At 48.0% G+C, this 24,134-nt stretch overlaps 2 protein-coding genes across 2 annotated transcripts in view; both read left to right on the forward strand.

The window, feature by feature from the left end:
- Positions 1-14,507, forward strand: part of LOC111144939 (lipase A, lysosomal acid type) — a 35,178-nt gene extending 20,671 nt beyond the window's left edge. The window contains exons 4-10 of the mRNA XM_022499551.1: positions 2,354-2,552; positions 3,631-3,740; positions 5,251-5,387; positions 8,989-9,135; positions 10,122-10,193; positions 12,314-12,385; positions 13,024-14,507. Coding sequence (XP_022355259.1) covers positions 2,354-2,552; positions 3,631-3,740; positions 5,251-5,387; positions 8,989-9,135; positions 10,122-10,193; positions 12,314-12,385; positions 13,024-13,257 — 971 coding nt within the window. The 3' untranslated portion in view covers positions 13,258-14,507. The remainder of the gene's footprint in view (positions 1-2,353; positions 2,553-3,630; positions 3,741-5,250; positions 5,388-8,988; positions 9,136-10,121; positions 10,194-12,313; positions 12,386-13,023) is intronic.
- A 7,144-nt stretch (positions 14,508-21,651) lies between these two features.
- On the forward strand, positions 21,652-23,695 carry LOC111145154 (cholesterol 25-hydroxylase). Its single transcript, XM_022499848.1, has one exon. It carries the CDS (start codon positions 22,328-22,330, stop codon positions 23,138-23,140), a length of 813 nt encoding a protein of 270 aa, XP_022355556.1. The 5' UTR covers positions 21,652-22,327; the 3' UTR covers positions 23,141-23,695.
- The last annotated feature ends 439 nt before the right edge of the window (positions 23,696-24,134 follow it).

Consider the following 24,134-nt stretch of genomic DNA (forward strand, 5'->3'; position numbering starts at 1 on the left):
CAGTAATAGCTTTTTTTATTTCAACTTGGTTAGATTTTAGTTCTTTTATTTCTCCAGAAAGGGCTTTTATATCTCCCGAGAGGTTTTCTCTAATGTCTTCCATGCCTTTTTCAAGCCTGGCTAGAACCTTGAGAATCGTCATTCTGAACTCTAGATCTGACATATTACCAATGTCTGTATTGATTTGGTCCCTGGCTTTTGGTACTGCCTCTTGTTCTTTTTTTTGTGGTGAATATTTCCACCTTGTCATTTTGTCCAGATAAGAGTATATGAAGGAGCAAGTAAAATACTAAAAGGGTGGGGCGCCTGGGTGGCTCAGTGGGTTGGGCCGCTGCCTTCGGCTCAGGTCGTGATCTCGGGGTCCTGGGATCGAGTCCCCCATCGGGCTCTCTGCTCGGCAGGAAGCCTGCTTCCCTCTCTCTCTCTGCCTGCCTCTCCATCTACTTGTGATCTCTCTCTGTCAAATAAATAAATAACATCTTTAAAAAAAAATACTAAAAGGGTGGCAACAACCCCAGGAAAATATGCTTTAACCAAATCAGAAGAGATCCCAAATCGTGAGGGGGGAGAAAGGGGATAAAAAGAGGTTCAGAAAGAAAAAAAATATAAAGAAAGAAAAAAGAAAAAAAAAGAAACAATTAAAAAAAAGAAAACGAATAAAGAAAAAATATAAAAAAGAAAAAAATATACATATTAGTTAAACTGGTTAAAAAACGTTAAAAAAGAAAAGGGTAAAAGATAAAAAAAATTTGGCAGAAGAAGAGAAAAAAATTGAAAAAGAAAAAAAAATTAAATTAACTGCAAGGCTAAAGAATCATGAGGAGAAAGCCATGAGTTCCATGCTTTGCTTTCTCCTCCTCTGGAATTCCGCTGCTCTCCTTGGTATTGAAACTGCACTCCTTGGTAGGTGAACTTGGTCCCGGCTGGATTTCCTGTTGATCTTCTGGGGGAGGGGCCTGTTGTAGTGATTCTCAAGTGTCTTTGCCCCAGGCGGAGTTGCACCGCCCTTACCAGGGGCCGGGCTGAGTAACCCGCTTGGGTTGCTTTCGGGAGCCTTTGTTCCCTGAGCGCTTTCCGTAGAGTTCCGGAGGATGGGAATCAAGATGGCGGCCTCAGGTCTCCAGCCCGGGGCCCCACTCCTCAGTGCGCCCTCAGAGAACAGCGCCCAATTACTCCCGTCACCCTGGCCTCCGGCCGCGCTCTGAGCTGACCGAGCCTGCGACCGGTTCAAGGTAACCCGAGCTTAGAGCTCACTCCTCGGATCTGTCTCTGTAGCCGGCTCCCCCGTTCTAATACCTGTAAGCTCTGCGACACTCAGACACCCCCGATCCTTCTGTCACCCTGCGGTACCTGAGGCCACGCTGACCCCGCGTGGGCTTCACCCCGGTTAAGCCTCTGGAGCGATGTCCCTCAGCGGAACAGACTTTTAAAAGTCCCGATTTTGTGCTCCGTTGCTCCCGGCAAGCGCCGGAGCCGGCCCCTCCCCCCGCGGTCTATCTTCCCGTCGCTTTGGATTCAGTTCTCCGCCAGTCCTACCTTTCAGAAAGTGGTTGATTTTCTGTTTCTAGAATTGCTGTTCTTCTTCTCTTCGATCTCCTGTTGGATTTGTTGGTGTTTGCAATCTTTAGATAAGCTATCTAGCTGATCTCCCGCTACCTGAAGTAGTCTCAGCCTGCTACTTCTCCGCCATCTTGACTCCTCCTCTTTTTGTTTTTCTACTACATCACCGTAGAGGTGAGTAGAAAAATAAAAAGTAAATAAAAAAATTATGTAAATAAAAGAATATGTGTATATGTTTATGAATTTGTATATAATCTTTTTTAAAAATATTTTTTTTATTGAGAGAGTGACCATGAGTGAGGGGAGGGACAGAGGGACAGGGAGAAGCAGACTCTCGGCTGAGCAGGGAGCCGGTGGTGAGACTGACTCCAGGACCCTGGGATCATGACCTGAGCTGAAGGCAGACACTCACCCAACTGAGCTGCCCAAGTGCCCCTGTATATAATCTTTTCCTGTCTTTTGATTTATTTCGTTAGGATACATGGTAAGAAATGTAATTACTGCAGCAAATAAATTATAGAAACATTTCATCAGGTCTTAAGAATATAGTAACAATTTTCTATGGTTGAGTCAATGCGTCTGGTTATTAGTTACGCAGAATGGTCTGTTTTTGCTACTACTTTGCCAGCACTGTTTAGAAAGATACTCTTGACCGATGTTATATGGGAGTACATTGCTACCTCGACATTTTCATTTGTTTTTATCTCATTATGTGTTTTGTGATCTTTTATGAATTATCTGCTCAGCAAGATCTCACTTACAGTGAGGTGCTGCAAACATGGCTGTTTTCCAGGTCCTAAGCCAGTGGTGTTCCTGCAGCACGGCCTTCTGGCAGACTCTAGTAACTGGATCACAAACCTGCCCAACAGCAGCCTGGGCTTCATTCTGGCAGACGCTGGTTTTGATGTGTGGATGGGGAACAGCAGAGGGAACACTTGGTCTCGGAAACACAAGACTCTTTCAGCTTCCCAGAGTGAATTCTGGGCTTTCAGGTACGTTTGAATTGATGATGACCAGGTCTGTTTCTTTAGCACCCTTAACACAGACACATCCGGGGTGGGGAGCAGATCAATGGGTAACTCAAGATTGTAGGAGAGGAGAAGCTGATGGCTCGTGGAAGGTTTTAAACCTGGTGAGAAATTTAGTAAATCACAGTCAGGTAAATTATCAGCAAATAATTGCATTTTAAGAATCAGATTCATTTATGGAGTTTTAGTTATTTTGGCATTCCAGGTCGTGTGGGACTGGCTGGATAAATCGTGTCCTAGAACCTTCTTCCTTCCTCCATCAATACGCACTGTTTTCTGTTTCCAGAAATTGTCCTCTCCTCTCTGTTGCTTCTGGCTCTGCCTATTACTCCCCGAGTGACCTTGCACTTGTTGCACAAGCCTTCTGTGTGTCAGTATTCTTTTTTGTAAAAGGGGCTAACAAACGCCTATCTCATGAGGTCAGCGGGAGAATCAGAGGCAAGGGTGCAGGGAGACAGCCTGGCGCGTTGCACGCAGTGGTAACAGTCTGCTTGTGTGTCTCCTGATGATAAGCAGCCCCGTTGTGTGGGTCCAGGGCGGGATCTTGGTACCTGGTATCAGAGAAGGTCAGAGCTGTGGACTCCTTTGGGCTTGTTTCCGAACCATAAAACCACAGCTTCCCTAAGGACAGGATATGCAAGAACAGGAGCTTTTCCCAAAGGCATGTGCAATGACATGTGTATTGTCCCACCATTTGTAGCGAAGGTCCAAAACTACAAGTCCCGTCAGCACTGCATGGACAGACAGAGTGCTGTGTATTTACACAACGAATGGCCAGTGGCCACACAACAGTGTGGGTATAGCCTACCATTGGACCTCACTTATGGAAACGTTCGAGAATGGGTAAAACTAACTGATGCTTTTAAAGAGGAGGATGGTGGTGAGGGGTCTGCACAGTTCTGTTAATGTCTCCTGTGCTCAGTGCTGCTTTTCCCCACGGGGCCCCTCTTTCAGGCACTTGTCCCACCGCACCCTTCCTGTTTGTGTACAGTTGTGTTTGTGTGTGATGTCTTAATGAAAGCCTTCCTTTTGTGGATTCCAGTTATGATGAAATGGCAAATTATGACCTACCAGCTTCAATTAACTTCATTCTGAATAAAACTGGCCAAGAACAAGTGTATTATGTGGGTCACTCTCAAGGCACCACGATAGGTACGTATGTGATAAAGACTAGAGCTTGACCGAATGTGTCAGTACAGAGTCTGCATCTGTTCTTAGAAGTGGAATGTAAAAAAATAATGTTAGTTCGCATAGAGGTGTTTGTTGTTTGTTTTGATGCTGAGCAGAAATACTGAATAGGGAAGGGCAGGGAATTTGGGGTAATATTTCACCTTCTCTGGAAATTCAGACTTTTGTATCAATGGCTGGATGAGGTGTATGGTTCTCTTGACACAGAAGGAATTGATGGGAGCCATAACCTAATATGAATTTTTCTGGTTTATCTGTGGGGATGTGAGAGGCCAGAAAACAAGGGGGTTCTAAGTGCAGAGACTTTTAAACAGAAAATAAGAAAATACACTGACTCTCAAGGGGTATCAGACTAACCGCAAACATGCCATGTTATGCTTCATTTCTAAATAGTTGCTAAAAGTCGTATGCATTTTTTATTTATATTGATTATAAAAGGAAAGTGTGTTCATTGTATACAAAAATAAAAAATTTGGGGGCACCTGGGTGGCTCAGTCGGCTAGGCGTCCAGCTCAGCTCAGGTCTTGATCTCAGGGTTGTGAGTTCAAGCCCCATGTTGGGCTCCATGCTCGGTGTGGCGCCTACTTAAAAAATTTTTTCAGCAATGTTTAAAGAAAATAAAAATTACCTGTAATTCTAGCAAATAATAGTTCCACTGATTAGGCCTAGGGACCTGTCCCATAATTAATTCCTTCTTTTAGTATGTGCTAAGATTAGTATCTGTGTTTCTATCACACAACCTGCATACACTCCTAAAAGCACAGTCAGTCAGTGAAAGGTAGGTGTGCTCCTAAGAGTCCTAATGTGTTTGGTTCAATGTCCGCACCCCCACTGCCTCGGAACACTTAGCCGGTTTGAGAGGCTGCAGACAGAAGGCAACACCCATGGGTGTATCTCCCTTATGAGTGGAGTTAAGCAATTTTCTTCATTTGTAATCCTTGTCCCATGACTTGTCTACTTATGGCCTTTGCCCCATTGTGTTCTACAGGGACACTCTGGGGCCAAGTTCAAGGCAAGGAGTGACCCAAGAGGAGGCTAAAAAACATTTTAGCGCTAGAGCATTTTCAGAGTGTAAGTCCCTTTTGAGTCACTGGCGACTGATCTGAATGCCTCTGACGTTGTTCCTGGGGATGGGGGGAAGGGTGGTGGGGCTGGGTGGGCAGCCCCCTTAGGGAGAGCCTTTCCTTCACTCAGCTAACATGACTAAGGGAACAGGGACAGCTTCTGGCTCTTTTCCAGTGCACATGTAGGTTGAAGATTGAATTGAGCACTTAACAAGTACTTGATTTACTAGTTTAATCACACTCAGTGCACAGAAAGTTCAGAGGCCCCCGTGTGAGTGTTCTGTCTCCTGGTGGTGGGGACGTTGCTTGCATGGTCCTTAGGCTGCCACTAGAGGGCATAACGCACGGCCGCCTTTCCTGAGAAAGTCCTACAGGATGGAATTCCTATTATCTTCCTTTTGTTCCCACAGGTTTTATAGCATTTTCACAGATTCCCGAGCTGGCCAAGAAGGTTAAAATGTTTTTTGCCCTGGCTCCTGTGGCTTCAGTCAAGTTCTCTAAGAGCCCACTAACTAAATTAGGAGAATTGCCGGAATTTCTCTTGAAGGTACTTGGACTTCCCCATCCCTCTCTTGCCCCACAAACTTCCTTTTCAGATCTGAAGAATTGGCCTCTAGAGAGTTCTTCCTCCTCTATGGTACACTATTGGTGGAACGGTGGGGCTGCTTTTCCCCAGGGTGTATTTTCCCCCTTCACCCCTACTTCCAGGTCCTGGGGAGTCAGGGAAGGTGTATCACTAATTCTACAAGAGAGACCATCTTCTCCTTGTTAACTTGTCGGCACTCTTCACCCACCACGCAAAGGGAGCACAAGGAAGTCCGGGAGAAGTAGCTTAAACTCCTGGAGTTGCCCTTTCTCGCACACAGTGAGCCTGCGGGTGGGAGCAGGCAGGAGATGGGGGAGGGAGGGTGTGCTGTTCCCACATGCCTGACCCTGGCCACAATGAGGGCTATCGGAAGACACTGTTCCTATTATATTTTATAACGTGGCCCCTAACACAAGCCGGTAACCTCATTGAGACTCAACCCTAGAACGGTGTAACCCCCCAAGCTGTGTTCAAGGAGGAAGCAGTTTTCAGGAGGACGAGTTGAGAACCAGCTGAGGCCAGATGGTCCGTCATGCACTCACTCTCTGTGTTTGATGTATGGTACATTGATATGCACTCATGAAATCTCATATAGGAGCATAAACATATCGGCCATTTAAGACATGTTCACAGAGAATACAGACCATCCTGTGACCTCAGTATCTGACCCTCCCATAAGGTGGATTCTCCACACTGGGGACCAGACACAGAGATGAGATGTGGCCCTCTCTGACCGAACTTACCTTTAATGCCTCAGGTCATAGAAGCTTCAGCTTTCATTATAAACCATTCAGAGATTGCAAGTAACGTCCCCTTCCATTACCAGGGTCGCTCTCACTCCTTCCTCAGAGCTAAACACAGTGCTCAGGGTGGGTCTTTTCCTACAGACCTTGCGAGTGAATTTAAACATGTTCTGCAGATGACATTTTTCAGGGTGGGAGAGCGATCATGTTACTGCATAAAACACCGTCACATTCTAGAAGGCCGTGTAGTGAGTTCTCCATTAATCCGGGACTACCACTTCCCTAGGTCGTTGCTCCTTCGCCCTTGCCATGTCCCTGTGCCCTTCCTCCCGAAGACCTGCATGGCTGTGTCATAGGAGGGTTTCTGATGTAATTTAATCCTTGGAGATTATGCTCTAGTAGGTGTGTAGTTATAGACCCCCACCCCCAACTCCCCACCTTGGAGATGGTAGCTCACTGAATCTGGAGATGGGCCCAGCATCTGCGTTTTCACAAAGCACCCCACCGGATCCTAGTGTCAACAAAACAGACTGGTCTTTGGGAGTCACTGTCCCCGATGGTGGTGTTTTCTAATATCCTAGGACAGTGACAGAGGGAAAAAGTAAATGCTTCTAAAACCTTTGAATTAGCTGCTCTGGGAAATTCACGTGGCCTCCACAAAAGCTTAGCGCCCTCACTCTTGGAACACAAAGATTATAAATTAGAAAGGCATCAAGATTGATCTGAGTGGGCCTGTAAGTACGTAAGGTGAATTTTACTTTTCCTGCATGTACTGTCCTGCTCGCATGGAATTCCCAGGAGAGGGTGTCGTAGTGGCATTTGGGTCACTGTTGGGAAGCTCAAGTTCAGCTTCACATCCGTGGTCAGTCAGGAGGAAAGGGTGGCTTATTGCCCTGTAAGTCGGTGATGCAGTGTCCTCTTGTTTTTAGGAGAGAACCTCACAAATGTCTGCATTTATCACATATGACCGTTACCTAGACTCAAAGCCAGGAGTTTTAAATACTGATGCCATTTCCCACAGTATGACCCTCTCTGCACACGATGTTCCTCAGTTCTGCCCAGCTACCCATCCTGTGATTAGTTAGGAGAAGACATTCAGGAGACCCAGTGTCTGTCTTCAGGTACTGGTTGGCTGTCTTGTAGTCGATAGACTTGAGAGAGGACAGGCTGTGTGTATGTGGACGGAATTTTCCCGAAGAAGTGCTGAATATGGCCCACACAGTGTTACAACTTCAAATTAGTCACACCCTTTATAAAGCAAATCTGGTGCTGAAAACTTGATATTTATTTTGGGCGGGGTGGTGGGAGAAAGGACGCTGTGTACCACAAAGCAGTTGTGCCCTTAGGCTGGGCATATGAGTTACAGTTCCCGTGGTTCTCAGCAGCTCCCAAAACCTCACTCTGGGCAGGAGGCCCATTTTACACATTCACGATTTCCTGCCTGTCCGCATCAGTCTGCTGGGGCTACAAGGGGGCGTCTGCCCCGCGCCTCGTCCCTGGCTTCTGGTGCCCGGCTTGACATTCCTTGGCTTGTGAGAGCATCACTCCTATTTCTGCCTTCATCTCCACGTGTGTGCGTGCCCCTGTGTGTGTCTGTCTCTGCCCGGATTTCTCCTTTCTTAAAGGACCCATGCGCCCTACTGTGTGGGGCCCACCCTGATCACCGCGTCTTCCCGTGATGACCCCTGTAAAGACCCTGTCTCCAAATAAGGTCCCGTGATGAGATACTGGGAATTAGGATCTCAATGGATCTTTTTTTCCGGGGGGGGGGGGGGGGGAAACTGCCTTGGGAGGCATTTTAATTTTTCACTCCTGCTTGTCCCTCCACAGGGTGGGCACCAGCAGAAGTGTGACTTATAGGGGGACACGTTTGGGTTCAATATACGGAAAATCTTTTTTCTGTTTCCCATTGCACCAGTGTGTGAAGATCTTCGCAGGCATAGTGATTGCCTCAAAATACTGGAACACGTTAGTCACGGCTTCACATACCCCAGGAGTGGGCAGACTTCTTCTCTTAAAGGCCCATAGAGTAAATACTCTTGGCTTTGTGGATCGTACAGTCTCTGTTGGAACTACCGAACTCTGCCACTGTCGTGTGAAAAGAGCCAGAGACAAAGCAGAGGAAAAGGAGTGTGTCTGTGTCAATAAAACTTTATTTATAAGACTAGGCAGTGCTGGTGGGGGAGGAATGAGGAGTTCTTATTTAATGGGAACGGAGTCTCAGCTTGAGGTGTTGGAAGAGCTCTGGAGATGGGTAGTGATGCCGGTTGCACAGGAATTTGAGTGTCCTAACGCCCCTCAACAGAACACTTAAAAAGGGTCAAAAGGGTATATTTTGTGTTACGCACGTACTAGCTCAAGAAAAAAAGTGTCAGAAGAAAACGACAACAGCAGGGGGCAGGAATTGGCTCACCGGCCAGTAGAATTGCCCCAGCTGCATCTGCCCCGTGCAGACACGTGGTGGAGCGGGCTTGGCTTCGACTCGTTCTTGGAAGTCACGACCCACCCCGCGGTCTGTGACACTCTTCGGGGATGGCCCTGGGCTGAGTGGTCATTAATGCCCCTTCCCACGCTGAAAAGTCTGCTGTGAACTGATGTGACTTTCTGCCTCTTCTCTTCATGGGAGGCTTTCGACCACCGCTCTAACGTTAGCTTTGGCCTGCGTGTCCTAGTGTGACAGTCTGCCTCCCGTTGCCATTTCTTTTCTGGGGTCACATGCAGAGATGCTTGGCGTGTGTCTCTGCTTCAGGGGTGGGTCAGGGAAGCCTTCTGCCAGAATGAAGTGCTGAGATACTCTTGGGTTCCCTTTTATGTTTTAGGACTTGTTTGGGGTCAAAGAATTTCTTCCCCAGAATACGCTTTTGAAGTGGCTGGGCACACACGTTTGCAACCACGTCATTCTGAAGGAGCTCTGTGGAAATGCCTTTTTTGTTCTCTGTGGATTTAACGAGAAGAACTTAAACATGGTATGTTGAGACCTGCTCTCCTTTTCAGTGCGTTTGTTTTGTCTGTGGAGCTGCTTGTTTGTACTGGGCGGTGTGAGAGAAGCAGGGACGACCTCCTCAGAGAGCTCACGGGTCTCTCGTTGGGGAGGCACAGACGGATCGCCAGCAGGTGCCCGGGGCGCTGTCTGCTGCTCTCCTCAGGCCTGCCGTTAGCAACTTCCTGCTGAACGAGGAGACTTGTCATAATTTAAGTCCTGGTATTTGTATTCATTCTAGTGATCTGTTTCTTTTAAGAGATGACTATGAGTGTATTTAAATGTGTGTGCATATGTGTGTATGTGTGTATACTTTTATTTACCTTTTTTATAAAATGTAGACCCTCGGCCAGCAGTATGCCAGTGTTTTGAATGCTTCCCCCGCCCCCCAAATCTTATTTGAGAGAGAGAGCGAGCATGAGCAAGGCGGGGGGGACCGAAGGAGAGGGAGAAGCAGGCTCCCCGCTAAGCAGAGAGCCCATCTCGGGCTGGATCCCAGGACCCTGAGATCATGACCTGAGCGGAAGGCAGAGGCTTAACCCACTGAGCCACCCAGGCGTCCCTTTGCTGGAATCTCTAAATATATTTGTTGTTTGTCTGTTGCATTTTGAAAGCAGGCTTTAAAATTCTAGAATGAAGGCTCTAGGGAGTTTTTTACAGTAGTATTAATTTTTCTGATTGTTACACGAAATGTTGGAAATTGAGAAAAGTTTGAAGAACAAAGTCAGAATGACCCGTCAGCTCAGCCCTACAGTCAGTTACCACGTTGCTCTGCGTCCTTCACCCGTGTTCTGTGTGTGTGTGGCTGTACGGGTTTTTATAGGGTGTATGTGTCATCAGAGAACTAGAACTCTTTCCCCTGCTTGTAGTCTCCTGTATCTGAGATTGTGGCTCTGAAGCGCAAAACAGGTTTAGTGTCAATGCCTCCTTAATGCTGTGTCCATTCTTTATTTCACTATGTTTCTTTTGCAGTCCAGAGTGCCCGTGTATGTAGCACACTCTCCTGCCGGAACCTCTGTGCAAAACATGCTACACTGGGACCAGGTAGGCGCACTTCTCTGCCAGCCCCTCCCAAGCCCTTCCCGTCCTGCTCAAAGCAGGCTGCTTACACATGGGAGCTGGTTTCCTTCCCCAGAGTCCTAGGTTCCTCTCATTGTGCCCTTGCACTCTGGGCGAGTTCAGCCAGCTTTGGGAGGGAGGCTGCGATATCATCACGAAGTCATGAACACGACAGGACTGAACCCATCGGGACACACCAGAGCCAAACCAGCCATGGGAGTAAATGGGAGCCACTCGCTTGTAAAATGAAGTTTTGATTGTTTTCATCACATCGCCACAAAAGCAATGCCTGCTCGTTCATTCTAGAAAATTTAGAAATTATGTATAGGAAATAGATAATAATTCTCTCATTATGAAAAACAAGACTCGGCAACCAGACACAGAGATAGAAAATGTGTACCCAGAGCTGTGAAGTGTCTCTGCATCTCACTGTCTGCCTCTTGCCACAGATCATTTCAGAAAGAGCTCCTTGAACATGCAGGTAGAAAGAACTGTTGTAGAAATAGATTAAGTAAATTATTTTCTTCTGCTTATTCTAACTTGCTTTCCCCCACCTAACAGTGTATCAGGGACTTATTTCTACCTCAGGACGTATTTTTACAGGAATTTCCTTCCTACCTTTTTTTTTTAAGGTTCCATTTATTTGAGAGAGGGAGTGAGAGACAGCGAGAGAGAGCACAAGCAGGGGGAGTGGCAGAGGGAGAAGCAGACTCCCCGCTGAGCGGGGAGCTTGATGTGGGCCTCTATCCCAGGACCCTGGAATCATGACCTGAGCTGAAGGCAGAGGCTTAACCAATTGAGCCACCCTGGCGCCCCCTTGACTTGTTTTTAAACGTGAAATAACTCACCATTTAAGCTCCAAACCAAGATGCTGTGGGTATCTTGGAGAGCAGTTGCCAAACGAGGGACAGTTACTGTCTGTATCTGAATCACGAGTTCCCCGTAAAATGACACCTTTTAAAAAATATTGTTTCAAAAAAGTAAGGGGAGTTGGGCTCACATTAGAGCTGTTGGGTTGGCTGGATATGTGGATATGTGGAAACTATGATGGGGATGATAAACAAATATATTAATTCACAGATTAACATAAGTATAATATGGTGTTTTTGTTAGTCCATATACACATATTAATATATAATCAATATTTTTCATACTGACATCAATATATTAATTCATATAAATACATATTAATCCATATGTCTTTTTTCAGCCACAGAGTTTATGAATTTTAATACTCTTTGTACGACAGTATAAAAATATGTATATTTTAAAATCTAAATCCAATCAGTTAACATATAGAATGTTACTAGTTTCAGAGGTAGAGCTTAGTGATTCTTCAGTTGTGTTCGACTCCCAGTGCTCCTGCCATCACATGCCCTCCTACATCTAAGTCTTAGTCCGTACATCGTATGTAGTATGTATTTCTTTCCCAAATAAGATAGTTAACTCTTTGAAAAAGCTTAAGATTTAGATTTCAGTAAAAGCATGAAGTTTAACAAGTACAGTCATGTGTGTAGCTTCTTTATCGTGTCATATGGTAGCTACATTCCAGTTGAAATAAAATTAATATTTATTTTATTGCAGTCTGGTTGACACACTGTGTTACACTGGTTTCGGGTGTACAACACAGTGATTTCATGTGTCTTCACATTACGCGGTGGTTCCCGCAAGTATGCCTACCCTCTGTCACCCGACATCACTATCACGATTGCAGTGCCATATAAAAAATGTATTTATTGATTTGAAGATTTTATTTTTCACTTATTTAGAGAGAGAGAGAGAGAGAGTGGGGAGAGGGGGAGAAGGAGAGAGGGAATCTCAAGCAGGCTCCCCACTGAGCGCAGAGCCCAACGCGGGACTTGATCTCAGGACCCTGAGATCATGACCCGAGCTGACGTCAAGCGTTGGATGCTTGACAGACTGAGCCGCCCAGGTGCTCCCCACCCCCTAATGCCATTTTATTTTAAGTTACACTTTGGAAATAGTAAGTCTGGGTACACTGTAAAATGGGCTCCTGAGGATACAGCTAACTAAGTAGCCCCTTGTGAGGCTCTTTCAAACTTCTGTATCAGATAACATGTTCTCCCAAATTTTCTTCTTTGTAGTTTATTAAGTCCCAGAAGTTCCAAGCATTTGACTGGGGTAGCAGCGCCAGGAATTATTTCCATTACAACCAGGTAAAGGCTTTGAAAGTCTTTAGAATGCAACTGGGCTCTGAAAATCCACCAAGGAAGCCAGCTTGAGCCATCGGGCTGCTGGGGGGCTTGGGTGCTGCGGTAAATGCTGGGGAGGGTCAAACAGATGGTGTTGGTTTCCCTCTGTCTTCCAGAACAACCCAAGCTTTGTGGTTGGTGTTGAGGCCTGGGCCTTCCCTCTTGGTCCTTTTCCTTGATTCTGTAACAACTGCCACGGTCATACATCCTTCATCGTGACTGGGAACACAGACCTGAGTCAGACTAGCCTCGGTCTGCTCTCCAGCAGCTGGGGGGCCTGAGCCAGACTCCATCACCTTAAGCTTTGCCTTCCACGTACAAAGAAATGGACCATATTCTGAGTGCTGGGTGCTCTCAAGTTTGAAGCACTCTCCCCCTACTTTTGTTTCATCTCGTGACGCCCATGTGACAGGTGCAATGCTTATTGTCATTCTTACTGTTTCGGTTCTGGTTAATGGTAACTTGAAAAGTAAACTGAGAATGGTTTTCTAAACTTGGGTCTTCCACTGTCACATTTAGGAATCAGTATCTAACGAGGGATTATTTGGCTGTGTTTCTGTAAATCAAAACACCAACGAAGCTGTCTGTTGGTTTTATTACAGACTTATCCCCCGCCTTACAGCGTGAAGGACATGCCGGTGCCCACGGCCGTCTGGAGCGGGGGCCAGGACTTGCTGGCGGACGTCAAGGACATCAGCTTCTTACTGTTGCAGATCACCAACTTGGTGTACAACAAGTGCATCCCGGAATGGGAGCACCTGGACTTTATCTGGGGCTTGGATGCCCCTTGGTGGCTCTATAATGACATAGTGGATCTGATGAGGAAATACCCGTGAGAGGCCACGGGAGGGGACCATGCATTACGGTGTGCGCGCTTCCCTTCTCTGAAAGGGCTGTCTTTCCCAGGCTGTTTGCATTTTTGTCTCTGATCAAACTATGATTGATGTTTTTTAAGTGCCTCCAGGATTAGAAATGCACATTTTTGGTTTAATCATGGCCTCATCGAGGGTGGTCTCTTGAAGGCTGTTTAAAAATACCACTGACTTGTAAAAGGTCCTAACCATTCTGGGCATCCTTAGAATTTAACATGCACAACATTGCCTTTTTACCTTACTTCTTATGGTCACACAGGCCGTGCCGGGCAGGTATCGGAGTTTCCAGGCTCTGTGGTCCATAGTAAATGACCTGACACTGATTTGAAAAAGCTCCCCGTGCACTCAGTTTTTACCTCTTTGCCTTAAAGGGCTCTGCAATCCACTGGCCTTGTGGTCACTAGGGAGCTAAGTGACAAGTTCTCATGCTTTCATGCTCTAGGCACGGAGTCTAATCCTGTGACACCCCAGCTGGGCCAGTTGGAAAGATTTTAGAATGAATTTTATGAAACCTAACCATGATAAGTCATTATTTAGCAAGTGTTTAAATTGTTCAGACAAAGCCAAATAATTTGCTGGAATCTTCAGAAAATAAATGACATTCATTTAGAAAAACCCCAAACCCCATATTTTAAATAGCTCAAAGACCGATGCAGTCAACCATCTATATTCATGAACTTGTAATTGGGTGGTGGGCTGTCAGTCCATGTGGGTGAGAACACAAGTCGTGTGGGGAGACAATACCCCTCTTTTCTGCAAAATCAGTGCATTCTCTTAGCTGCTGTAGCTCACTGCTGCCTTAGCTCGGTGCTCCCGTGGGGGAAGCAGAAGCCCAGGGACAGTCTGGGAGGAGTGTCCTAACCATTTTCACATGGAAGAAATGTGAGCGTGAATGTTTTCAGACGAATGCTCAGGGATTCTTTCCGTTTTTTGGTTTTGTACGTGTTCATATTTTCAATACTGTTGATTCGCGTCCTGAGTTCAGGAAGCCCTTATTCATGAACCTGCTTTTTTTGATGCACGATTTCTTTGCAGTGCTGACGGATGGACAGAATGACAATTGATGTGTTTCTGACAGAGCTCTTTTAGCTGCAGTAATAAACAATACTTGGGACTGGCTAATGTATGCAGACAGCGTGATACTGCTTTGTAACATTTAAAAAGTCTTATTTGAATAACTTTTCAGTAAAATGCAGTAGCCTCCTAGACCTGAAGGACCGTGTGTATGTTGTGTTCTCTTTTATTGCCCGTGACCCTTTGATCCCCTCCCATAGTGAGCAGAGAGAGGTCACAAACTAAGGGGTTTTAGGGATCAGTTGGAAACACTGGTCCTTGGAGCTCGTGATGCTGCGTGGAGAGCAAGCAGAGACTGACCCATCCACAGGTGGGACCATGGATTCAGGGACTGTCCCTCTAACTCCCTCCTTGAAGAAAGCAGAGACAAGTCATTTATGCCGTAGGGTCCCCAAAGCATAGATCTGGTGGGCAGTGGGGCGTGTCCAATGAGATCTCTCCCACTACTCTCTGAGCTTGAGGGTAGAAGATATAACTTCCTCCTTTCTGTATGCCCCAAATCGAACACAAAGCCTGGAATATAGTGAGTCAGTCAATACATGCGGACCCACAAGCTGTGTGAACAATGAGAGACCTTCCCACTTAGCCGAATGCAGTGAGATGCACACGGAACATCCGGGAGGGTCCAAGGACTGAAGCGGAGTCTCTTTTCTCACAGCTCCCTCAGACAAGGGTCCGAGTGTGCTGGACACAAAGGATGGGTATCCATGCCAGGAGGGTGCCACTCTCCTCACGGGCTTTAGGTCCCCCCACCGTACCCTGAAGCCACCTTTCTTCTTTGACCACAGCAAACTGGGTTGCCAACCAGGTACAAGATTCTTGGGTAGGGGAGGACAGAAAGGGACAGTGAGTAGGTGTCTTCTGGCACTAGGGGAGAGAGCAGCCCCACCAAGAATGCCTTCAGTGCTGTAGGTGACCTGCTGTCTCTAGCTTGGGCTGATGCCACAGCGGCACTCCCAGACTCCCCTGAGAATGAGTCAGTCCATCTTTTGCACATGAGGTGACACGGATGAGCGGGGGGAGGGGGTCCATTCTACAGAGTCCACCTCTTACTGGCATGTGTCTCTCTTCCCCCCTTTCTGGACTTTTCTCTGGGGAGTTTTCTCAGTGTGAGGCCAGTCTAGAGATGAAGATGTTATGTGACTGCTCCTGGTACAGTCCTGTTCCCTTGCACATTTGCCTTTGTTGGTGGCCTCTTGTTCCTGACATTGCCGCATAGGTCCTTTAAATCCTTGTAACCCTAGGCTGTGTTAATGTTTCATCATTGTTGTATTTCATTGTTTTTTAAAAGATTTTATTTATTAGAAAGAGCACACGTGCGAGAGAGAACACGAGCCGGGGTAGGAGGAAGGGCAGAGGGGGAGAGCAAGCCGACTCCCGCTGAGCGGGGAGCCCGATGCAGGGCTCTATCCCAGGACCCCGGGATCATGACCAGAGCCGAAGGCAGATGCTTAACCCACTGAGCCACCCAGGCGCCTCTGTTTAATTGTTTAACAAAACAATCTTGTTTTGTCTTTGCCTTAAGGAGCTTGTGCCTTTCATTAGAAGTCCGGTTGCGAGTTGGTAGGACTTCTGATTCTTCAGCTTGGTTTGATATATATTCCTTTGAGCAGCCCACAAAGATGTCCACAGATCCCTAGGACAAGAAGACTAATTAATACACTGCCAACTTGGCGCTCTAAGACCTCACAGTCCCTGGGTTGGGGGGCGGGGCACAAAGCTTCCAAGTGAGGTTACAGTTGAGAACAAAGTCATTTCTCCCATTCGCCACCAGAGGGCATGCTTGGCTTTGCCTCCAAAGCTTTTCTTTCCTCTAAGGAGGCTTTCTCTGGTCTCTTCTGGGAAAGAGAGAATTTTGTTGATTCTGGAGTGCTGGATGGTAATTTGAGGACCAGTGAGACGAACCATGTTTCTGGTCATTTCTATCCAGGATTATGACCAATTTTGGCCTAATTCACAATATCTAAAGAATGTTCTCAGAGAATAGCTGTGCCCCAGCTGTGACGTGAAGATAAAAATTTGCCTAATGGGTAAAAGGGTGGTCGGAACCTCAGCAGGGAAGGGGCTGCAGGGGAGGCTTTAACTGAGGCCTCAGGCTTATGAAGGACCAAAACTGAGACTAGTGATACGATCTCCAAATGATGAAAATTATTTTATGTTTGTGTTAGAGGTGTTACTGTGTTATTAAATGTAAACTTTCAAAATATACTGTAGTTGTTTTTTTTTTTAAACATTTTATTTATTTATTTGACAGAGAAATCACAAGTAGGCAGAGAGGCAGGCAGAAAGAGATGGGGGAAAGCCGGGTCCCTGCTGAGTAGAGAGCCTGATCTGGGGCTCAATCCATCCCAGGACCCTGAGACCATGACCCGAGCCGAAGGAAATGGCTTAACGCACTGAGCCACTCAGGCGCCCCGATATACTGTAGTTTTAACTTTTGTCATTTAGTTTTTAATATAGGAAGATATTTTCAAAATGTGCCCCCCTGAAAGGCAGCATTAGATGACAATAATTCTGATTTTTACTTATTTTTATTAATTTATTATTTAAAGATTTTATTTGTTTATTTGAGAGAGAACAAGGGCAAGCACAGCTGGGGACGGGACAGAAGGAAAGGGAGATACAGACCTCCCCACTGATCAGGGAGCCCAACACAGGGCTTTTGTGTCTTTTTCCAGATTTTAATTATCCATTTGACAGAGAGACAGGGAGAAAGGGAGTAGAAGCAGGGAGAGTGGGAGAGGGAGAAGCGGGCTTCCGGCTGAGCAGGGACCTTCACCCCCAATGCGGGGCTCAGTCCTGGGATCACGAAGAGAGCCGAAGAGAGCTGAAGGCAGACACTTAACGACTTAGCCACCCAGGTGCCCCTCTGATTTTTAAACAGCTTGTCAGTAATTCATTCAAGAGTATTTATATCACATAGTGCTAGGTAGAGATTTTAAGTTCAATTCCAAACTAAGCAAGTAAAACTTTCTGCCCACTTGTTTTAGTGGTACTAAAATATGCTGTGCATTTTACACTGTGCCTTCTGACTTTTTTTTTTTATTTATTTTTTTTTAAAGATTTTATTTATTTGACAGAGAGAGATCACAAGCAGGCAGAGAGGGAGGCAGAGAGAGAATGGGGGAAAGCAGGGCCCCTGCTGAGCAGAGAGCCCGATGCGGGGCTCGATCCCAGGACCCTGGAATCATGACCCGAGCCGAAGGCAGAGGCTTTAACCCACTGAGCCACCCAGGCGCCCCGCCTTCTGACTTTTAAAACCTTCTTACAAGGCCTGTGTCTTGCAGCAACTCCTTCGGTGAGGTGCAGTATTTTCTCTTTACAGGCACTTGGGTGCCTTTTAGTGGAGATGATTTTTACCTGCTTTAATGAAAGAGAGCGTCAAGGAGTCTCCTGGGGGAGCTGACATCTCCCACGTTCTTCATCAGCATCTTCTGTTTTGGTGTGGATAAGTCGTGTCTTCTGACTTTTTTGGAAACTTCCCTCTAAGTGAAACTTCAGTCCCTCGCGCCAGCACCCAAGTCCTCTGCAGGCGTCTTCCTTGAAACTGACAAAAGCTTCCGCTTTCACCTTGGCTGTAACTTTCTATTCAACCCTAGTTAGTCCTAACTTTTCTGACAAGAAGCCTTCATTTTTACAAAAAGGGATTAAATATTTTTAGACATTTTATTTATTTATCTGACAGAGAGAGAGTACAAGCAGGGGGAGCAGCAGGCAGAGAGAGAGAGAGAGAGGAGCAGACTCCCCACTGAGCAGGAAGCCGATCCCAGGACTCTGGGGTCATGACCTGAGCAGAAGGCAGACGCCCAACCTACTGAACCACCCAGGAGCTCAAGGGATTAGGTTTTAATCTTTGGAATTACTCTATCCTCTATCAGTCTTACGTGTTACCAGCTGTAAGGCATCATAACACTTCTCATGTCTGATATCTGGCAGTATCTGTTTCGGTTAGATAGATCCAAGAACATTTTGCCTAATTTGGGAAAGAAAAAAACCATCAAGTTCACATCGGGAAAGAGAGGATGTCCCTGGTAATGCAAGTACATGCTCAGTTGGTGGGTGCGGGGGTAGTATCCAGAGTCTTCGGTGCGGAGTCCCGAGTCACTGCAAGATGGTGTTAAAAATGCGGACTCGATGGCTGCGCTCATGAAAACGGTCTCAACTCTGGGGTAGCTGGAGAAGACAAGAATCCTGTCCTCCAGCCCTGTCAGGAAGCACGCCAGGTAAAAAGGATACAGAGGAAGTCAAAGTCAACTGGAGAAGCACAAGAAATAGTTCTAGCACCACCAGAGCTCAGGAAAATACCCCCGTCTGTGGAAAACCATCCCCGGGGATAAGTAGTTAAACCAGCCAGGGCTCTAGGGGGGGGAAAAATTCTACTTTGTTAGCTCCGGTTTAGAGCTAGTATCTTCAGAAACAAGCATCGTGTCCACAGATACCTTTGACGCCCCCTCTTTTTTTTTTTTTTAGATTTTATTTACTTATTTGACAGAGGGACACACAGAGAGGGAGCACAAGCAGGAGGAGTGGGAGAGGGAGAAGTAGGCTTCCCACCGAGCAGGGAGTCCTATGCGGGGCTCAATCCCAGGACCCCTGGGATCATGACCTGAGCCAAAGGCAGACGCTTAACACACTGCGCCACCCAGGTGCCACCACAGATATCTTTTGAACACTCACTACGTGCAAGGTATGATGGTTGGCACTGTGGGGAAAAAATCCTAAAAGATAGTACCTGTGCCCTAAAAAGAACTCTTCGTCTTGCAAGCTGTTAAACGTATGTTGTGTACGTGAAGTGCTTAAAGGTGCACCTTTGCCAGTTCAGGAAATGATACCACTTTACTCAAGACTAAACAGGGTTCAGTCTCATTCAGGTCCACCAAGTGATGCTGTCTTTGTTCCACATGACATTGTGCTTCCTTTTTCGGCTTCTTCCCTGTGACATGGAGCGGACAACAAGATTTTAACTACTTTCCCCGAGATGGTTGCCTTCGTATATGGGACACAGACTTCTGTCCCCCGGGGCAGCTGATGGTCAGGCAAGGCAGGGAGGCCAGTAGCTGTTCTGCAGAGTGCTGTGAGCAGGAGGAGAGGGCCTGGGCCGAGCAGGGGACAGCAGAGGCTTCTGGATCTGGCTGCACTGGGCTTTGTACCACCGGCCCACGGAGAGGACTTTAACAGGCTTCGTGATTGAGGATGCAAGAACTAAAGAAGGCAAAGAATGGGTTGGTTGGGGCTGGGGGCTTGAAGGGGGCGGTCCTGACAGCAACCTCAGAGCCAAGTCAAAGTGCAGCAAGTCTGCCCGTGCCACCCACTTCAGAAATCCACACGAGCATCCCAATCACCCAAGCATGTAGCCGAGACCACAAGGAGAGGACAGCGTGTGCTGAATGGAAATTTGAAGGCTGACTTAATTTCTTTTGAGGGCAAATCTGAGTGATAACTTTACCTCTGAGCAGAGTTCATTTGTAAGTCTGAGAACGTGAGCTCTGATGGTCCCTTTGGAGCACTGAGGGGTCCAAGAGCAAAGGAGACCAAGCCCTTCCTCTTCTCTCGAAGCCAGGCAAAGTTCAAGGGCAAGCCTTGTGTACAAGGAATGGGAAAGGGCCTCCTAGGTTCCTGGGTTGACCTAAAGGTGAATTGGGAAGAGTCTTGGGGGAGGGCAAGGCTGAAGAAGAGCCTAGAACCCACAGGGTGTGTGTGTGCTAGAAACTCACCGCAAGGGAGGCTAGGGGCCTGCATCGTACCCAGCTCCATTACCATCTAGATGTCCAAGCAACTAGAAAATCCACTCTTTCCCTGTCTGCATTACCTGTCAAGAAACTCAGCTGTTTCTGCACCTCTGTCTCATCAATACACAAGCAGAATATCATAATATCCTTAGCACACTGACAGGTTAAAGAAAACAAACTCCAGGAGAGCTAGAGGCCGAAGGCCCCAGAGGATGGGCATGTAGAGAGCACGTGTATCCTATTAGCGGTGGGTCAGGGACAAACGGTCCCCTGGGGATTCTGAATTATGAACTGCCTTGTTATAGGGTGTGGGTATAACATCCCATTCGTTATTAGATATTACTGTATCATTACGTGTTATGAACTGGCTTCTGATATATCATACGTGCATATACGTGCATATCCTATATATTGTTATATTTCTAGGTCCATATGCTGGTCTCTATTTCTGTCATATTTCTTCTTTCCTCCTAGTATGTGGTGTTCCATCTTTTATTTCTCTTTACACGATTTCACTGGATTTTAGTTGTAAACTTCCTCGGTTCTTTAGGTAAAATGTGGAGCACAAAGTTAAAATAATATGCGTCTTCCTTTGCAAGTTGGTGGTGTGCCGAGCACCGGGCTTCTGTTTCTGTGAGGCCACAGGACTAACAGCTTGGGGTTCCCAGCCCAGGAGGAAATCACTTCAAGTGAAACGCTTAGCTCATGCCTGGCAGACTTTGTTGTTATGTTCCCATTTTAATGCTTGAAATAACCTCCCGCGGTGGCTACTCTTATTTTCCTTTGGCGGGGTAAGGGGTGGGGAGGGGTGGCAGTTGGGCGACAACATGCAAAGCCTCGGGGAGTGAGTGAACCCCAACCTCATGGACACACGACGCAAAGCTAGAATTAGTTCTGCGTGGTCCCGCCTTCCAAGTGCTAGTCCCCAACTTTTATCCTCTAGGGGACTCTTGTGTCGCGTATCAGCCACCCGGATCAAAGGTAGAGATGGTTTTCTACGCGGTCCCGGGTGGCCCCAGAGCTCAAGCAGTACCGACCTTCTCCGGCCGGGTGCCCCCGGAGAGCCGCCGAGGTGGGGTCGGCCGCGCAGTGCCACTGCGGGCGCTAGGGGCTGTCGGGGGTTCGCAGGTTGAGACCAGCTGCAGCCAGGCCCAGCGAAGCCGGCGGAGAGGAGCGCAGCGCAGCGCAGCGCAGGCGCGCCCTCCTCGGCTCTTGGCCCAGCGTCCGGCCAGGCTGCCGGCGCGCACCGGGGCGCCGCCGAGGAACAAAGCGGATGGTTTACTGCTTTCGTCGCCTCCATTCCGAATGAGGACGCCGCGGCTTTGTAGCCAGATCTGGGCAAGCTCTAGATGGTAAAACCCAGAACTTTTTTTTTTTTTTTTTTAAATTGAAGCCTCCCAGCCGCGGTCCCAGCTCTGTCGCCGTGCCTCCTCATCGGGATCGCTGCTCTGGGCCCCACGGGCGCAGCGGACAAAGAAACGAGCGGCCGCCCCCGGGGAGAGTCCGCGCTCGGTGGGATCCGGAGCCGGCGGCGAGCGGGCGGGGAGAGCTGCGCGCGGAGACGCTGGAACCGTGCGGGTGGGTCCGCCGGTCGCCACCGCGCGCGCCCGGGCGCCCCGAGGTTCCCCCTGTCGGCCCCCTGCGGAAGGGTCCGTATGCGGTCCGCAGCGCGTTAGATCGAGAGGAGGTGTGCCGACAGAAAGGATCCGAAATACAGGAAGGTACGTCGCTTTAAAAAGTTTTTAAAAATGCAGTGATGGTTGCTTCTTTAGGAAAGCACATGGACGCAATTCTCCGTACGCACTTAAAAATACAAGCGACTGCGCCCTGATTGCCAAGCAGCTCTTCAGCGCGGTGGCGGGAATATTCTCTACCTTGTCTGGGGGTGATGATGACAGAGGAACTAAGTTGTCAAAATTGGTAGAAACTACACTGAAGATCTGCGTATTGTATCGAGTGTACCCGGCACGTCAGTTGAAAAAAAAAATCGCACATACATCTGCTCGCATAGAAAAAGCTAATAAACAACCTGTTGCGCCCAGAAAAAGCCGCTACAGCGCAGCTATAGATACGCATTTTGGCAACTGAGCGCGACTCCGTGGGGTTGTTTATTTTTGCAAGATGGGCCCGGCCGGGAAAGGGGAGCGAGAGGGCTGCTGACATCACTCGGGGCGGGGCCGCAGCGTGGAGAAAAGTCGGAGGGACCCAAGCCGCCCCGGCACAGCCTCAGCATGAGCAGCCACAACGCGTCCGAGCTCCCCATCCTCTGCAGTTCCGGCCAGCTGCTCCTGCAGCCGCTCTGGGACCGACTGCGGGCCCGGGAGGCGCTCACGCAGTCGCCCTTGTTCGCGGTCTTCTTTTCCATCACCACGTACGTGGGCTTCTGCCTGCCCTTCGTGGTGCTGGACGTCCTGTGCCCCTGGGTGCCCGCGCTGCGGCGCTACAAGATACACCCGGACTTCTCGCCGACGGCGCGGCAGCTGCTGCCCTGCCTGGGGCAGACCCTCTACCAGCACGTGGTGTTTGTGCTCCCCTTGACGCTGCTGCACTGGACCCGCGGCCCAGCGCCCTGGCCCCGCGAAGCCCCTGAGCTGCTGCAGCTGGCGCGCCACGTCGTGGGCTGCCTGCTGCTCTTCGATGCCGAGTTCTTCGCGTGGCACGTGCTGCACCACAAGGTGCCATGGCTCTACCGCACCTTCCACAAGATGCACCACCAGAACGCAGCCTCGTTCGCGCTGGCCACGCAGTACATGAGCGCCTGGGAGCTCTTCTCCTTGGGCTTTTTCGACATGGTGAACGTCACGCTGCTCCAGTGCCACCCGCTCACCGTCCTGGTGTTCCACGTGCTCAACATCTGGCTGTCGGTGGAGGACCACTCCGGCTACGACTTCCCCTGGTCCACGCACAGACTCGTGCCTTTCGGATGGTATGGCGGCGTGGCGCACCACGACCTGCACCACTCGCAGTTCAACTGCAACTTTGCCCCTTACTTCACGCACTGGGACAAAATCCTGGGGACTCTGCGGTCAGCTCATGCCAAGTGACTCACAGCCTCCCTCCCAGGCTGCGGTGGGGTGGCGCAGGGGGTGCCTCCCCCCACTCCGACCCAGGACTGCCGCAGGGCACTTCACACTTGAATCAGGAGAAACACACCTGAGCTGTTGTGTCTTGTTTTGGTTTTGTAAGTAATTTATTACCTGCTGGAGATTTAAAATCTGATGTATTTTTAGTCTGATTAAGTAATTTATATGGTTTCTGTATACTGGCAATTGTATTCTTGGAGTCTTGGAGTCAAATTCTAGCCTTGGTTCAATAGCCTTCAATAGCCTTGGTTCCCGGATATGTTAGACGCTCATCACTGGCATATTTAAATCATCTCAAAAAGGATTTGATTGTAGGACAAGGAAGGTCCTGTGTTTCAAAGTGTCATAGAAATGGGCTAAAATAACGTCTTCTTACGGAGCATAGGATCTCTGACTCTGTTAGCAACAAACATGTTCCTGCTGGACAGTGATCACAATTGTTGTGCTTTTTCTATTTTTTCATGTAACAATATATTTGTATTGAAAGAAATGTTATTTGTACTTAAAAAAGAAAGAAAGAAAGAACAGAATGTAAACCAAACAAGTTCTGCCTGCTGTTTCCTGGGCATTTAGACTGATCAGTACTAAAACAGGAAGAGGGAGCTGGGGCGGCAGGTGACTTCCATCAGCCACAGAAGGAGAGGAGTCTGGTGGTGGGGTGTTTCATGGGGCATTTGTAGGAGAGACAAGGCAGAGGCGGCAGAAGGGGTCAGTTAGTCTGTCTCTTTGGGTCTAGCAATTGCACAGAGGGAGAATCTCTATTGTTCTGATGGTTTTCAGCTGATTTCTGCATAACAAGCAACTCAGAGAATTACCCTCTAAAGTTTTAGGGAGATTAACCCTGCTCCACCATTTGATTAATTGGAGGGCAGTGGTGTTGGGGGAGGACTAGAATTAGTGGAGTGCCTTGCTTTGCAAAACCAGCGAGTCAAGGGTGTGCATGAGAAGGGTTGAT

Source organism: Enhydra lutris, unplaced genomic scaffold (assembly GCF_002288905.1).
Source record: "Enhydra lutris kenyoni isolate GAN:26980312 unplaced genomic scaffold, ASM228890v2 scaffoldscaffold12, whole genome shotgun sequence".
Lineage (NCBI taxonomy): Eukaryota > Metazoa > Chordata > Mammalia > Carnivora > Mustelidae > Enhydra > Enhydra lutris.